Source organism: Phocoena phocoena, chromosome 8 (assembly GCF_963924675.1).
Source record: "Phocoena phocoena chromosome 8, mPhoPho1.1, whole genome shotgun sequence".
In the NCBI taxonomy this organism is placed as follows: domain Eukaryota; kingdom Metazoa; phylum Chordata; class Mammalia; order Artiodactyla; family Phocoenidae; genus Phocoena; species Phocoena phocoena.
The window spans coordinates 96,250,668-96,266,815 of NC_089226.1; the positions used below are offsets into that span (position 1 = coordinate 96,250,668).

The 16,148-nt window shown below is 53.7% G+C and overlaps 1 protein-coding gene across 2 annotated transcripts in view; it reads left to right on the plus strand.

The window, feature by feature from the left end:
- The window catches only part of CREB3L1 (cAMP responsive element binding protein 3 like 1), a 34,165-nt gene extending 21,556 nt beyond the window's left edge, over positions 1 to 12,609 (plus strand). The window contains exons 3-12 of one of the 2 annotated variants that reach the window (XM_065882244.1): positions 538 to 722; positions 3,319 to 3,397; positions 5,205 to 5,362; positions 5,995 to 6,144; positions 6,298 to 6,356; positions 6,545 to 6,613; positions 8,599 to 8,698; positions 9,598 to 9,724; positions 11,944 to 12,211; positions 12,398 to 12,609. In XM_065882244.1, the coding sequence (XP_065738316.1) occupies positions 538 to 722; positions 3,319 to 3,397; positions 5,205 to 5,362; positions 5,995 to 6,144; positions 6,298 to 6,356; positions 6,545 to 6,613; positions 8,599 to 8,698; positions 9,598 to 9,724; positions 11,944 to 12,211; positions 12,398 to 12,434 (1,232 nt within the window). In that variant the 3' untranslated portion in view covers positions 12,435 to 12,609. The remainder of the gene's footprint in view (positions 1 to 537; positions 723 to 3,318; positions 3,398 to 5,204; positions 5,363 to 5,994; positions 6,145 to 6,297; positions 6,357 to 6,544; positions 6,614 to 8,598; positions 8,699 to 9,597; positions 9,725 to 11,943; positions 12,212 to 12,397) is intronic. The other variant, XM_065882245.1, reaches the window with a different exon arrangement.
- Positions 12,610 to 16,148: the final 3,539 nt, after the last annotated feature.

The following is a 16,148-nucleotide window of genomic DNA, read 5'->3' on the forward strand; positions in this document are numbered from 1 at the left end:
CCCCGTTACTTTTAGGACAAAGTCGCAGCTCCAAGGCCATGCCATCCCTGCTGGCCTCTCTGACCCCATCTCCTTCCCTTTGCGTTCTAACTGCACTAAACTGCTCGTGACTCTCACCAGATCCCCAGCACCCAGCACGGTGCTCAGCAGATGTTTACTGAATAACAATAATTGTATTCACAATAGCTGCCATTTATTGAACATTTACTTCTTGTCAGGTACTTTTACAGATGAGGAAGCTAAGGCTCAGAGACGTTAAGCAACTTACCTAAAGTCACACAGCCAGTCAGGAGGGGTCTGTTGTCCAAGCCCACTCTGTAAACTGCTGAATGAAGAAGATGCCCCCACCTCTTCTGACCCCAGCCCACTTCGCCCTCCTACCTCACAAGCGCCGGCCCCTGCCCTTTTCCGCCTGCCTCCCGATATACCCTAGCATCTCTCCACAGTCCTGTCCAGAGCAGCTCCAAGGGGCCAGGAGAGGGGCTGAGCCCTCTGCTCTAGGAGTCCCCTGAGCCTGGGTCCTGCCCCCTTCCCTAGATATGGAACACGGAGCGTGGGTGCTGGGACACAAACTGTGCTCCGTCATGGTGAAGCAGGAGCAGAGCCCGGAGCTGCCCATGGACCCTCTGGCTGCCTCCTCAGCCATGGCTGCCGCTGCCGCCATGGCCACCACCCCGCTGCTGGGCCTCAGCCCCCTGACCAGGCTGCCCATCCCCCACCAGGTGAGCCTGGGGACTGTTAGTAGGGGCTGAGGGAGGGAGGAGGGATGATGGGTCTCTGTGGGAAGAGCAATCCAAAGCCCTGTGCACACAGGGTCTCTGTGAACAGGGAGCAATGTGACCCTCAGGACTGAGAGTCGGAACTCCCAGACCAGACCCCTGCCCATCCCTTGAGCCATCCCTTCACCATCCTAGAACGGGCTCAAACCACAGCACCCTCGGAATAAGCTGGGGCCCTCACTGTGCAGAAGAAAAATGACAGGGACCCAGGCAGGGCTGGGTATCAGGGGCCCAGTCCAGGGTCTCAGGGAAGGAGACATCCCAGGCCACTTAATTTTCTCAAAGTGTCTGGATTTTTAAAAAGGAAGAAACACCTAAATGGAAATATAAAAATGATGCCATATTTCAATTGTTTATATTCATGAGGTGAGTATTTTTAACCCACACCCTCATGCCAGCCCTCACCCCCGTGAATGTATGGATAAGAGCAGTTGGCTGTAAATCCAAAGTTGACATCCCAGACCCCTGGCTCCTGGGAGACGCCCTGCCTGGGTCCCAGCTCTGCTCTCATTTGTGCTCTGGGCATGCTGCCTTCCCTGTTTTTTCCTCAGCTTCCTTCTCTGTAAAATGGGAGCATGAACTACTGCTAAGAGGGTCCTACCCCTGAGTCTACAGCATGAGGGTTACCTTGAAATCCCTAGAGTCAAGGTTTGGCTGGCACTGCCCCCTTCTGGCCACGCAGCTCACCTGATCAAAATGTATGGGACCAAAAGTGAGAAAGGTCAGCCCCTCCTACTCCACAAGGGACCTGAGGATTCAGGGTTGGCTGCAAATGGGGAGGATCTTTGGGGACCACCTCTAGGACTGGCTCTGCGACTCCTCAGCCCTCGCCATAGCAGAAAGGGAAGGCATGACGGCAGCGGCAGCCAGGGTCTTGGAAGCTGTGCGCATGCCTCAGAGAAGGAAACTGAGGTGGAAGGGGTTAAGCAACTTGCCCCACACGGCACAGTCAGAAGCAATGGAACTGCATTCCAAACTCAGCCGCCAGACCCCAGAGCCCACACTTTCCGCTCTAGTGAGGCCGAGACCCCCTAGTGGAAGGCACAGGAACCAGGAGTTGGTATGACAATGATGAGCGTGGGACCCACATGAGAGCTGTCGCCCTACTGCATCGCAGTCCCTTCCTCTGTCACTTGAGGCCTGAGCTGGGATGTAGACCAGGGAATCTCCAAGGTCCCTGCCAGCCTTAACCTCCTGGGATTCTTACGCACCTGCCTAAATTCCGGATTCTGGGTCCCACCCACGATATCATGACCTCTCTGCTGGCTGCAGACCTGGAGGGGAGAGATGGCCCTGAAATCCAACACCCAACACAGTGCCTTCTCAAAGAGAACACCCCTTGTATGTGTGTTGGTCCTCATGTGTAGGAAGCCATGCCTGTTGATGTCCTTTCTGGAACAGCAAGTTGGGATGGCATAAAGAAATAGGAATGCGTGTTTATTTAAAGCATTAATCTAATTCTATCAGTCCCTTGCTTAAAAACCCATTAGGGGCTCCTCATTGTTTCAAACTTCTTTGTCTGGATTCTACTCACCTCCTCCCCACGCCCTCCCCCCAGATCTTCTGGTCTTGTTTCTCACCACTCCACCTCTGGCACCCTACACTCTGGACACCCTTAATACTTGCAGTTTCCAGATCTAAGCTGTGCTCTGTCTGGCCTCTGTGCCTCTGTGCCTTTGCAGATGCTTTTCCCTCTTCTTGGAATGCCTCTCCCCTCATCTACGTACTGCCCCATCCTTTATCTGGAATACTCCTATTTATACATCAGGACTCAAACTTCAGCTGCTCAGGGAGCTTTCCCTGCGCCCCCAGCCAGTTAATGCCTCCTTCGTCTGTGCTGTTGTTACCGCTCATTGAACAACTACAACCTGCCAGACATTACCTCCCGTCCTCATGGCAACCCACATGGGCTCACAGTCAGTGTAGGGTCAGCCTCCACCAAAAAGATGGCCCTGGCCTCAGAGGCCACAGGAGGCCCTCCTTTCTCTGAGCTTAGAGGCTAAACGATGCTACTTGGCCACCATTCTCTTTTCTTAGGTCTACTTGACTTCTCTAAGCACGAGAACTTACCTCTGCTCCTCTGGAATGTGCCTGGAACCCTGGGCCCAGATACTTCCTTTTTTTTTTTTTAATTTATCCACTTATTTTTTATTTTTTGGCTGCGTTGGGGCTTCGTTTCTGCGCGCAGGCTTTCTCCAGTTGCGGCGAGTGGGGGCTACTCTTCCATGCGGTGCGCGGGCTTCTCGTTGCAGTGGCTTCTCTTGTTGAGGAGCACGGGCTCTAGGCGTGCCGGCTTCAGCAGTCGTGGTCCATGGCTTGTTGCTCCATGGCATATGGGATCTTCCCGGACCAGGGATCGAACCCGTGTCCCCTGCATTGGCAGGCAGATTCCCAACCACTGTACCACCAGGGAAGTCCCAGATACTTCCTTAATGCTGCAGGGCAGACCCCCAGGCCCAGGGAGAGAGGGAGGTTGGATGGCATGGTGGGGACGGGCCCCCCGGGGCAGCTGACGGAGCTGGGCCTGTCTCTTCCTCAGGCCCCAGGAGAGATGACTCAGCTGCCAGTGATCAAAGCAGAGCCTCAGGAGGTAAACCAGTTCCTCAAAGTGACACCAGGTAAGTGTGTCCAGAGAGGGACTCTTCCTCTCCAGTCTTGGACAGACCGCATTCTTTACTCCCTTGGTCCGGCCCACCCATCTCCCTCAACACCTCCCACCTCTCCCCAGAATATTCTCTCCTCCCCACCCTGCCCATTCTCCATCCCTCTGGTCCCCTTCTTACACAATCTACAGCTGTCATCACTATTATCAACACCTTCTCACCCCTCCCATCATTCTTTACTTGAAGTCCACTCTATAGCCATCAGTCAACCCATCCATCTACTTATTTATCCATCTATCTGTCCATCCATCCATCTATCCATTTATCCATCCATCCAACTAGAGTTCACTGGACATCTCCTAGTCCCAGGAGCTGGGGAAGCAGAGAGAGAAGACAGTCCCTGTACCCAAGTAGATCACAGAGTAGTGTGAGCCACAGACAAACCACCAATTATACAGCAGTTTATGGATTAAAGATGGCAGACCCCCAGGAAGCCTTGAAAGCACATCCCCAGACCTGACAGGGGAGAAGAGAACAGAGGAAGCTGCTTGGATTGACCAGAAAGAGAAAGGGCTAACTGAATCTTTCCAATCCCACCTCATTAATTCATCAAACATTGATTAAGCATCTACTGTGCTTATTCAGGCCCTGGACTAAGTACCGCAAGGTTTAGAAAGATGAATAACGCCCAAGTTTCACCCTGAAGTTGGTCCCAGCCTCTGAGGGAAGATACAGAATTAACAGGTGGTAGAAAGGGACCAGTGTGAAAACACCTTACATTGTAGAGTGCCCTTCAATTCGTAAAGCGTGTTCCCATACGTTAGCCCACTGCATCCTCCTGGCTCCATGCAAGGAGTCCTTTCACCCCCATTCAGCAGGGAAGCGAGGCTGGGAGAGGTTAAGTAAACATAACTATAGGTCACACAGTTGTGGGGTGCAACAGTCAAGACTTGAACTCAGGTCTCTCTGAGTCCAAGTTCAGTGGTCTTTACAGTCTGGCATCCATAATAGGCAAATGAGAGCCAAAGAAGGGAGAGGGGACTCCTGCAGGAGGCAGTCATGGGCCGAGCCCGGAAGGATGCCGTGCTTCCTCCTGCCAGCCTCAGCCCGGCTCTGCGGTGCAGTCAGCTCCAGGTTCCCGCACCTGGGCTTAAATCTGGGCATTCTGTGCTGGCCTGGGAGCTCTCCCTGCAGCAAGGCTCTTGGTCCTCTTGGCTCTGCCCAGGCCTCTTCCTGACCACCTGCAGAGCATCGATCTTCCTGATGCTGTGGCCTCAGAGAGGCAGCACAGAAGGCATGCTGGGGAGAGTAGCGCTCCTGGTGGGTCTGCTGAAAGCCCAGTGCCTGCTGTCCTGTTACGCTGAGGTTGAAAATGGACACCCTGGGGTTTCGCAGTGGAAAGAAAGGGACAGAGGCTGCGGCTTGCCCAGCCTGATCCCCATGGGTCTTGCTATGGGCAGATTCCAGTCACCTCCTGGGGTTGCCAAGTTGGAGGCTCAAAGATCCTGAGCGCTGTGAAGTCAGGGGTAGGGGAGGGACCCCAAGAATCCAGCCTCTGTGATATCCCCACCAAGAACCAGGCTTAAAGGAGCCAGGCTTCTGTGGAGTCAGAGATGGGGTGGCACTCAGGAATTGTCTTCTGGGACATCAGCTCATCTTTCTGACATGGCAGAGGGGCTTCCGATGTTATAGTGGTCAAGGCCCCAGCAGCCAGTCCCACAGCCATTCCGGGCTGGCTTAGGTCCGTGCTATGCTGAACTCCGATTGTGCGACCAGAGATGGGGCACCACCCTGCTAACCTGGCTTCTCCTGCTCTCCCCAGAGGACCTGGTGCAGATGCCTCCGACGCCCCCCAGCAGCCATGGCAGCGACAGTGACGGCTCCCAGAGTCCCCGCTCTCTGCCCCCCTCCAGCCCCATCCGGCCCATGGCCCGCTCCTCCACAGCCATCTCCACCTCCCCGCTCCTCACTGCCCCTCACGTAAGCAGCTGGGGGGTGGATTGACCCTAGAGTCAAGGAATTGAGTGCCTGATCCCCACCCCCATCAGAATTCAGAGAGGTGCCTGCCCAGCAGATGGGAGTGACAATCTTTTAATCGTGCCTTGGGGTAAATAGGAAACAGGTAGAGAGTCCAAGAGGCCTGCCGAACCCACACTATTGCAGAGCCAGGACTAGAACTTGACATTCCTCGCCTTCAGGGCGATGGCCCAGGCTGCCCCCAAAGGGCACTGTTTGGAGAACAATGTTCAGGAGGCCCAGAATCCACTGGGATGGGTATGGAACCTCCCAAGAGGTGGTGGGTGTCTGAGGTGGGTGCTGTTTAGGGGGCCCTGGACAAATAAGCTTTGAGGCTGTGGGTTCCAGGATGGGATCTCCGGACCACTCCACCCCCAGCAATATACAGAGGGCCAAACATGCCAGGCTCCCAGCAACGTCCTGAGCACCTGATACATGTTATTGGATTTAATTCAGATCTGCCCCTTTTTCAGATGAGGAGACCAAGGCTCAGTGAGTTGAGTGCCTTGCCCAGGTCACGCGAAGAGTAAATGGCAGAGCTGGAATTTGAATGCAGGGCTGTCTGGTTCCTAACTATCGTGTCACCCTTCCCACAGAAATTACAGGGGACGTCGGGGCCACTGCTCCTGACGGAGGAAGAAAAGCGCACCCTGATTGCTGAGGGCTACCCCATCCCCACGAAACTCCCCCTCACCAAAGCTGAGGAGAAGGCCTTAAAGAGGGTCCGGAGGAAAATCAAGAACAAGGTAAAGCGTGAGCCAGGCCCTGCTCCTGCCCTGGGGCTTCCCTGGTTCGGGGGGAGGGCTCTGCTCCCCTGGTGATGCCAGCCCTTAAGTTGGGGAGCCCCAGGAAGCAGATATGTGCTGTGGTAACTCCCGCTTGGGGGCTTCCCCCTCTAGATCTCGGCCCAGGAGAGCCGCCGTAAGAAGAAGGAGTACGTGGAGTGTCTAGAAAAGAAGTAAGAGGTCTTGGGCAGGTGGGCGGCTTGGGTGGCCTGGGCCCTACTCCCCAGCCTGGCCTGCTCGCCCCAGCCCTCTCTCACAGGGGTGGGGGGGCATGGGGACTAGGATGCTGGTGGGCAGGGCTAAGGGGGCAGCAGTGAGTCTGGGGGCTGCCCCCGAGCCTGTGCCTGCTTGGCCCCCACAGGGTGGAGACCTTTACATCCGAGAACAACGAACTGTGGAAGAAGGTGGAGACCCTGGAGAATGCCAACAGGTGGGTGGTGCCACCTGCGTCCCCCCGGCCCCTGCAGCCAGTGCCTGGCTATGGCATAGCTCTGGGAGGCAGGAGAGAGGAGAGGTCACTGAGTTCAGAACCCCAGAAACAGGGACTCTGCAGCCTGGGACCCTCAGTTTCCCATCTAGATACCAGACAAGGCTGGTAAGGTGCTTAAATGTGGTGATACAGACCAGCACAGCAGCAGCCCCTGGGAACTTGTTAGAAATGCTTATTCTCAGGCCTCATGCCAGGCCTATTGAATAGGAACTCCAGGGGGAGGGTTCAATGATCTGTGTTTTAATAAACCCTCCAGGTAATTCTGATGCACCTTAAGGTTAGAACCTACCGGTGTACATGCTTGCCACCCAAAGCGAGTTTCTCAGACCAGCAGCATTAACATCACGTGGGGGCTTGTTAGAAATGCAGAATTTCAGGGGACATCCCTGGCGGTCCAGTGGTTAAGATTTCACCTCCCAATGTAGGGGGTGTGGGTTCGATCTCTGTTCGAGGAGCTAAGATCCCACATGCCTCGCGGCCAAAAAACCAAAACATAAAACAGAAGCAATATTGTAACAAATTCAATAAAGACTTTAAAACTGGTCCACATCAAAAAAATCTTTAAAAAAAAAAAAGAAAGAAATGCAGAATCTCAGGACTCTCCCCAGACTTACCGAATCAGAATCTGCATTTCAACGATACCCCTGGGTGGTTCACACGCACAATGAAGCTTGAGAAACATTAGTATGGAACCCGCACAGGGCCTGGCAGGCAGTAGCCACGTAAAGTCACAACTCTGGGTGCCATTTTTGTGACCCTGGAAAAACTGTTACATACACCTCTCTGGGCCCCAGTTTCTCTGTCTAAATGGAGATGATAGAAGCAGTATCTCCCAGGATTCATGTGACGATGCAATGAGACCTAGCAAGTAAAGGGCCAGCACTGTCCTTGGCATTTGAGAATGTTCCATTCATGTTAGCTTTTCTTCTTCGTTTTTTCTTGTTATTATTCTGAATTCTTGATAGTGACCAGCCATGAGCCCACAGTAGGTTTGTGAGAGTAATAATTGTTTGCTGGGAGTAATTAAAATAACAGACAACAGCTAGTATGTAGCAGGTGCTCAACAGAAGGCTTTTTCCTTCTTTCCTTCCTTCTCCCCCAGCTTCTCCAGCGGGATCCAGCCACTCCCCTGAATGACCTGGAGAATGCCTCCCTGACTCAGGGATGGGGGGCGGGAGCCCTCACCCCTCACCCCCTTCCTCTGGCCCAGATTCCTCCCTAGTCCCAAATAGGCCGAGGCCCTTGGAGCTGTTTCGCCACCTGCTGTACATTCTGGGAACTGCAACCCCACCGACCGGCTGGGTGGAGGAAAGAGAGAATTAAACATTTGTTCACCAAGGGTGGGCTGGGCACCCTCTGTGGGTACCCAGAGGATTCCTCGCCGGGAGGGACCCAGTCCTTGCCCTCAGGGAGCCCATAGTTAGTGAAGGAGACTGACATAGACATTCATAAATAAACGAAGTGTTACAGGTGCTGTGATAAAAGCAAAAACAGCAACAAAATTAACAAAACTGGTAGCTACCATTTCCTGGACACTTGCTCCTCACCATATACCAGGCAGCTGCCAGATGTGTCCTTCGTGTCAGCTCAAGGTGCCGTGGATACAAAGGAGGGAGGGTCAATTTAGCTGTGGCTGGTGCAGGGTAAGAAAAAGAAAGTGGCCTCAGCTGAGGTGGTCCAGGCTCTCCTCCAACCCCCCCCTTTGGCCAGGAGCGCGTCGTGGGGCACCCCTGAGCCTCCATAGGGTGACCCAGCCACACCACAGAGGAGCCACGTGGGAGGTGACCTTTTCTGTCTTGACTGAAACGGGCACCTGGCGTGGAAGCCATGTCTGGAGGCTGCCCAGCTCCTCCCCGGGAGAGCTCCCTGAGGCAGAGATGCCTGCTGGGTCAGAACCTGCCGGGTGACCGCTGTGCCCTCCTCAGGACCCTGCTCCAGCAGCTGCAGAAACTCCAGACTCTGGTCACCAACAAGATCTCCAGACCTTACAAGATGGCTGCCACCCAGACTGGGACCTGCCTCATGGTAGGTGCTGTTCCCTCACCGCAGGGCCACAGGAAGACAGGTCTTCCCCAGGCTGGCTTTCTACGGGTGGGGGGCGGGCAGAGCTTCAAGGACCTGGCCATGTTGTGGGCGGTGTCACCAGAGTAAACCATCCTAGTACCTGGTGCAGTGGGTCCAGCAGACCCCAGCCTTTTTCCCCAAGTCCATGGAACCTTCTAGAACATGACCTTCCCTGACCAGTTCTAACACAGTGTGGATGTGTAGTGACTCACGTGAACTCAGCTAGAGGATGGCAGGGCAAGTCCCGTGAGGAGGCAGCTTCTTCAGGCCCAGGGGAGTGGAGTGACGGGCTGGGGGGATGAGGGGAAGTATGGACCTGGTTCTTTCTGGAATGGAGGGTGAGTGCCTAGGCTGTGGCTCAGGCCTCTGCTAGCCCCTCTTCCACATTTCCTGGAGCTGTACAGCCTGTCGCCTCCTGGCTAATCACTCCCCAGGCCCTCCGAGATCCTCAAGCTCTCAGGTGGCAAAGCCCCAGTAGAGGCAGGGGTTAGTTTGGGCTCTGTGACTCTTAACCTCCTCCTGCTGGCCCACCTTCCTGGGAATCCTGCTGGGAATCTGGTGTGAAGATACGTCCCCCTCCCTTGCCCCAATCTCAGCCTCCTCCCACACCTACCCCTTCCTTCCCTTCCTGATTCCTCCACCCCATAGGTGATAACCACATTGGCCAATTCCCCCTCTTTTCTAGCACTGCCTGGGGCGGCCCCCTACAATGGGCTGAGATGTCCCGACAGCCTCTACCTTCTCCTCTGGGAGCAGCTTTCCTGGAAAAATATTGAGCCTTTTGCCCCCATTGGCTCGGGGGCGTGGGGAGGATAGGGGTGGCCAGGGTTGCAGCCCCTCCGCTCTCTCTCCACTACCAGGTGGCAGCCCTGTGCTTCGTCCTGGTGCTGGGCTCCCTCGTGCCCTGCCTCCCTGAGTTCTCCTCCGGCTCCCAGACTGTGAAGGAAGACCCCATGGCCACTGACAGCGTCTACACTGCCAGTCAGAGTGAGTGCCCTGAGCCAGGCTGCCTTCCCCCCACGCCAGCCCCAACTTCTGAGCAGAAGCCAGACACAAGAGAGGAGCCAGGTTTGGGGCTGGCGCCGTCTCATTCTACCTCCTCATTTTGCAGATGGGGAAACTGAGGCCCCCAAAGGGTCTATGATGTGTTCAATGTTAGTTATAGAATTAGGACTACAATGAAGAGCCCCGGATTCCCAGCCCACCCAGGAGTGGCTTGCGGGGTAGGTTTAGGGAATAACGGGAATGTTTCCACCCTAGCCCCCATGTATTATGGTGCCAGTTGGTAGGGACATCTGCTAAGCACCATCAGTATTTTACAACTGGGATAGGAAATCAGTTTCAGCTCCAGGGACATTTTCCGTAAGATGGCGGTGGCTGCCTGAAGCATTGTGTTAAGAAGGACTCTGAGGCGCCACTCAGGATCAACAGGAAGGAGTGCCAGGATCCACTGGTAATGTCTGTCATGGGCAGAGGCGGGGTAGTGGTAGTGTGAGCTCAGATAGCTACCATCCCACAGGGGACTGTGAGGATTGTTAAGAGCGTAGAGCTTCAGAGTCAGTCATATCTGCCACTCACTAACTGCGTGACCTCAGGCATGTGTGTTCACGCTAAATTTCAATTTCTTTATCTTGAAAACGGGAGTTACAAGTTCCACACTTCCTGAGCACATTTGTCGTGAAGACTAAATGACATGGTGCGCAAAGGCCATTAGCACGGTGCCTGGGACACAGCAGGCACCTACTAAATGAACACAATCGCTTCCTTTCTGATGAGCTCACAAGAGGAGAGAAAAGATACGACACACAGTGGCAAGGGGAGAACTGGTATAGGGTGCAACAAAGAATAGTACGGGCTCCCAGAAGCAGAGGATACTCCAGATAGACCTGCGGAGGCACTTCCAGACAGTCCCTCATCATTCACCAGGAGCGAGTTATCCAGCAGGGCAGGAGGAGGAAGAGGAAACAGATGGGAGGTCAGAGAGAGAGAAGCTGGGGAGGGGTGAGTTTCAAGAAGGAGGGGTACTTCAGGGAGAATGAGCTAAGCCTGCAGGGCCTTGAGGGGAGGAAGCGGCGTGGGGAGGGTTAGGGGAAGAGGAAGCAGAGGTGGGGAGTGAAAACCACTCCCTGGACCAGAGCAGCCTGAGAAGGAGAGAACAGGACAGTTACTAAGGGAGGTGGGTGGCAGGGATGTAAGGTCTTGAGAGCCACGTGTCCATTTTCCCAAGGCCTGAGGGGCCTATGTGTGTTGGGAGATACAGGGAACCTTGGAGAGGAAGGAATGGAAATGAGGCGGGGGGGGGGAGGGCTGGGGTTAGGGGGAGAGGGAGGGAGTGTTGATGGACAAAACCAGAGTCAGAGGAGCCAGAGGAGCGAGGGAATGAATGAGCCCCTCTGAGTGAGCGCAGTGAGTTTCAGGCCCAGTGTCCGCAGGGCGAAGAGGAGATGACCTCTGGAGCAGGCTGGCTTACAGAGCTGGTGCACCGCACAGCTCCAGGGGCTCCGCTCACATAGACTGTGAGATCCGGGCCCTGAGAGTGAGAAGGGCGGTGGTGGGTCCTGGAGTCAAGCACACCTGGGTTTACATCTCACCTTCACTGCAGACTAGCCTGGGACAGCGTGCCTGGCAACCTGGAGCCTCAATTTCCTGTTCTGTGGAATGGAGCTAAAAATATCTCATTCTAAGAGTTTCTGTTAATGATTTGATATAGGTTAAAGGATGCCTACAATGCCTGGCACGTGATAGATATCCAAAAAATGTGTTTTCTTTTTTTTTTTTCATGTCCCTGAAGGGCAGACTAGGGCCTAGAACAGGAAAAGGATTAATTCAAGGTTTCACAGAAAGTGAGTGGTACAGTAGGATCAGAACCCAGGTCTCAGATGCCCCAGTCCAGTACCCTCTGCTTAGGAAGATCTAACTTTCTCTGAGTGCAGTTTCAATCACTCTATTATCTCATTTAAACCTCACATCAACAGGAGGTTAGCCCCCGTATTCCTATTTTACAGATGAGCAAACTGAGGCTCAGAAAGGTGAAAACAAAGGCATGACTTGCCTATAGTCACACAGCTCAGAATTGCTAGAGCTGGGATTCAGATCCAGGCCCGTAAGATTCCAGGGCCCAGGTCCTTAAACGCCAGGCCCTGAATGTGGCCTGGATGGGGAGGGAGCCTCTTGGCACCGTGGCTCACCCTGAGCTCCTTCTCCAGTGCCCTCTCGAAGCCTCCTGTTCTATGATGAGGGGCCAGGCTCATGGGAGGATGGCCACAGCGCCCTGCTGCCCGTGGAGCCCCCAGATGGCTGGGAGATCAAGCCCGGGGGTCCGGCGGAGCAGCAACCCCAGGACCACCTGCAGCATGACCACCTGGACAGCACCCACGAGACCAGCAAGTACCTGAGTGAGGCCTGGCCCAAGGACGTCGGTGGAAACAGCACCAGTTCTGACTTCTCCCACCCTAAGGAGTGGTTCCACGAGAGGTGGGTGGGTGACCCCTTCCCTTCCTGGGGTCCCAGGCTCCCCCCGCCCTCTGCCTGCCCGTGGTCCCCATGTCCTCAGCCACACCCTCCCAAGGCCCCGTCCCTCCCGTGTCCAGATCCAGCTTGCAGAGGGGTGAGAGGGTCGTCCCTGGACAGAGTCACCCCTGACTTCTCTTCTCTCTCTAGGGATCTGGGCCCCAACACCACCATCAAACTCTCCTAGGCCGTGCCAAGACCAAGGACACAGGACGTACCCTCTGGCACTCAGAAGAGGGGTTGTCTTACTCACTAACCCGGATCCGGCTAGTACCCCTGCCCCCTGGGGTCCGTCTTCCCCCCAGCCCACCTTTGCCCCAGATGTTGACTGGGGCCTCTCCTCTCCCCACACATTTGGACTGTCCCCTTAGGCCAACCGCTCTGTTCTCACCACCTCTCCACAGCCATCCGTCCTTCTCAGATAAACCACTCACTGGGTTACCTTTCTCATAACGACCAACAGGACCACTGCCTCCCTGCCCCAGCCCCGCCACACACACACACACACACAGCCACACACACACACAGCCACACACACACACACACACACACACACACACGTCAACAGACCGACACACACCCCCACCCTTCCCCCCACTGTACAGAGACCAAGAACAGAAATTGTTTGTAAATAATGAACCTTATTTTTTATTATTGCCAATCCCTAAGATATTGTATTTTACAAGTCTCCCTCCGACCTGCACCCCTCCCTTGTTTTATATTTTATGAAGTTAGTGCGGGCTTTGCTGCTCCCTGGCCCAGGAAAGAGGGTTCCCCCCACCCCTCACCTGGCCTCCTCCTGCCGCTGCCCAAGCGCTGGGCCTTTTTAATTGCCAAACTGCTTCACCCAACAGCTCAGCACATGCTTTAAGAAGGCATAAGTAAAAAAAAAAAAAAGATGCAGCATCAATTCCTGACTTTGTGCCTTTCTTCATCGTTGGGCTGGGGGCAGGGGGGTGGGACTGAAGGATGAAGGAGTAAGAAGGGTAAGTTTATTTTATATTCTGACCAGAGGTGATTGGGGGTGAGGGGTTTGAGAAAGCATTTGCGTTGAGTTCCCTCTTCCAGCCAGGCGAGAGTTCAAACTAGATGGTCAAAGAATTCTGCAGCAATTCCCCCACCCCAAGGCTCTTCCAAGTACCTACGATTGCTGAGTATGGAAGCAGAAAGGCATATAAGCCACCAAGATGGCCTTTAGGGAGTGGTAACTGCGATAACGAACACCTAGGGTGGCCAGGCACTGCACCAGGCACTGTACACGCCGTACTCAGGTTGGTCCTCCTAAGACCTGCCAACTTCTTGGTTCTTGTATCCTTTGCTTCAGCTGGATTAAAAGCACAGACTTCAGAGTAAGAACAGCTGTGTTTGGCTACTGGAGCTGCCACTTGCTAGCTATGTGCGATGGGCAGAATTCCAGTATGACTCCAAGGTTGCTGCCCCCTGGCATACACACCCTGTTTCATCCCTTCCCCTAAGGTCTGGAGGGGACCTGTGAATGTGAGGGGATGTCACTCCCGGAATTAGGTGACCTTTCATGGAAAAAGTAAAGGGATTTTGCAGGTGTAAGTAAGGTCCCAAATCAGTTGATTCTGAGTTAATTAAAAAGGAGGTTATCCTGGGTGGGGGGCCTGACCTAATCAGGTGAGAGCCATTAAAAGAGGGACTGAGCCCTTCCTGAAGAGATAGTCTCCTGCTGGCCTTGAAGAAGCAAACAGCCATATTGTTGTGAACCACATGGAGAGGGTGGCCTCTAGGCGCTGAAGGCCTCATGGTATGGTGGCAAGGCATCGGATTCTGCCAACAACCTGAACAGCCTGGAAGAGGGCCTCAGCTCCAGATGAGACCCCAGCCCAGCCAACACCTGGACTGCCACCTGGTGAGAGCCTGAGCACAGGACCCAGCTGAGCTGTACCCAGATCTGAGCCATGGACACTGAGATCATACATGTGTTGTTTTAAGCCATGTTTGTAGTAATTCCTTATGCCGTGTAGGAAGCTAAGACACTACGTAACCTGAACCTCTCTGAGCCTCCACTTCTCCGTTTATAAAAAGAGGATATAACTAAGATTCAGTACATGAGGCTGTTGTAGGGATTCAATGAGGTAAATCATATAAGGGGTTTAGAACAGGGCCCAACGTACACTGGCTCTGAGAAAGATTAGCTGTGCATTTAGAGGCAGTATCAATACAGTGAGCTAAGAGCCAAGCTAGGGGTGCTATTATAAGCACAGAGGAGGGTGCCTCACCCAGACAAGCAGTAAGGGCTTCCTGGAAGAGGTGACACGAAGGACTGTTGGAAGTAGGCAGGAGAGAGAAAGGGGCATTCCAGAAAGAAACGGCCTGGGCTAAGGCCTCAAAGTTGGGAGAGAGAGCAGGAAAACTTCAAGAAAACCTCCAATAGTTCAGAACAGCCAGAAAGTAAAGGGCAAGGATGCTGAGAACTGAGGCTGGATAGTGATCAGGGCCCAGATCCAGAAGGGCCTTGAATGCCTTGCTCTGGCATTTGGACTTTATCATGCAGGCATGATACTTTCATACTCGGAGAAGGGGCCTGGTGGTGGGATGGCGCCTGGGCCAGCCGCCCACCAGAGGAAAAGATGGACAAGACCAGACAGAACTATGGAGCCTCAGAATTGGCCTTCAAGGGACTTCCCTGGCAGTCCAGTGGTTAAGACTTTGCCTTCCAATGCCGGGGGTGCGGGTTCGATCCCTGGTTGGGGAGCTAGGATCCCACATGCCTTGCAGCCAAAAAAACAAAACATAAAACAGAGACATTATTGTAACAAATTCAATAAACACTTTAAAAATGGTCCACATCAAAAAAAAATCTTTAAAAAATAAAAAGAATTGGCCTTCAAGCCCCATCCTCTGTCCTCCTCCCACAGCCTCATCTTGACCACTTGATGGGGACCTCATTGCCTGCTGCTGGGCATCAGTTTTAACTGCTAGAACACACAGGCTTTTGCAGCAAGGCCATTAAAGTCTGGGCTCTGGGCCAAAGCTATGATTATTATTAACAATAACTTTTAGCACACCCCCTTTCCTGATTGATTCATCCATTCTCTCTATTAGTCATTCAACAAACTGCCTTCAAAGGTCCCCCAGGCTTGTGGAGGAGGCTGGGGAGTAAACCAGTCATCAGAGCCAGTGTGATGGAGGGGTGTACAGGATGCTAAGGAGATGCAGAAGAATGTCATGTAATTCAGATTCTGTGGGTCAGGGAGGGCAACTTGGACTGAGTCTTAAAGGATGGGTAGGAGTTGGCGAGGTACAGAAGGGGTTAGGGTGTTTGGGGTGGAGAGAATGTCAGGTGCAGACACAGAGCCATGAAAAGCAGGGCCAGGACCCGGTTGAGGCAAGGGGGGTGATTAGCCTGCAAAATTTAAGGAGGCACTTGTATAGCCCTGAGAGTGAGTACCTCCTTAAATTTGGCACCCTAGGAGCCCCAACTTGCTTCACCCTCATCCTGGCCCTGATAGAAAGTAGGGCCCTTGCAGGGATCTAAAGAAAGAACATTTTATCCTGAAGGTGATAGAGAGCCGCTGAATATGGTTAAGCCGGAGCATGAGATAATCAGATTTGCCTGTCCTGGGGCTCTGCAGCGGGTATAGTGAAGATGAGACAGATTCTGGAGATAATTAGAAGGAATTATCAACAGGCTTTGACATCAAATTGCCTGTGGAGTGCAAGAGGGAGGGTGGAGCCCGGCATGACATTTAGGTGTCTGACTTGGAGGCCACGGTGGTGGTGGATGAGACCTTTCGCTGAGACAGGGAATGCAGGAGGAAGAGCAGGTTTGGAGAGAAAAAGAATTCGTTTTATCGTATCTTGCATTTGAGCTGCCTGTAGAATGTTCACATTAGCATGCAAGTCTAGGGCTTGCCAGAAAGGGATCTCAGGC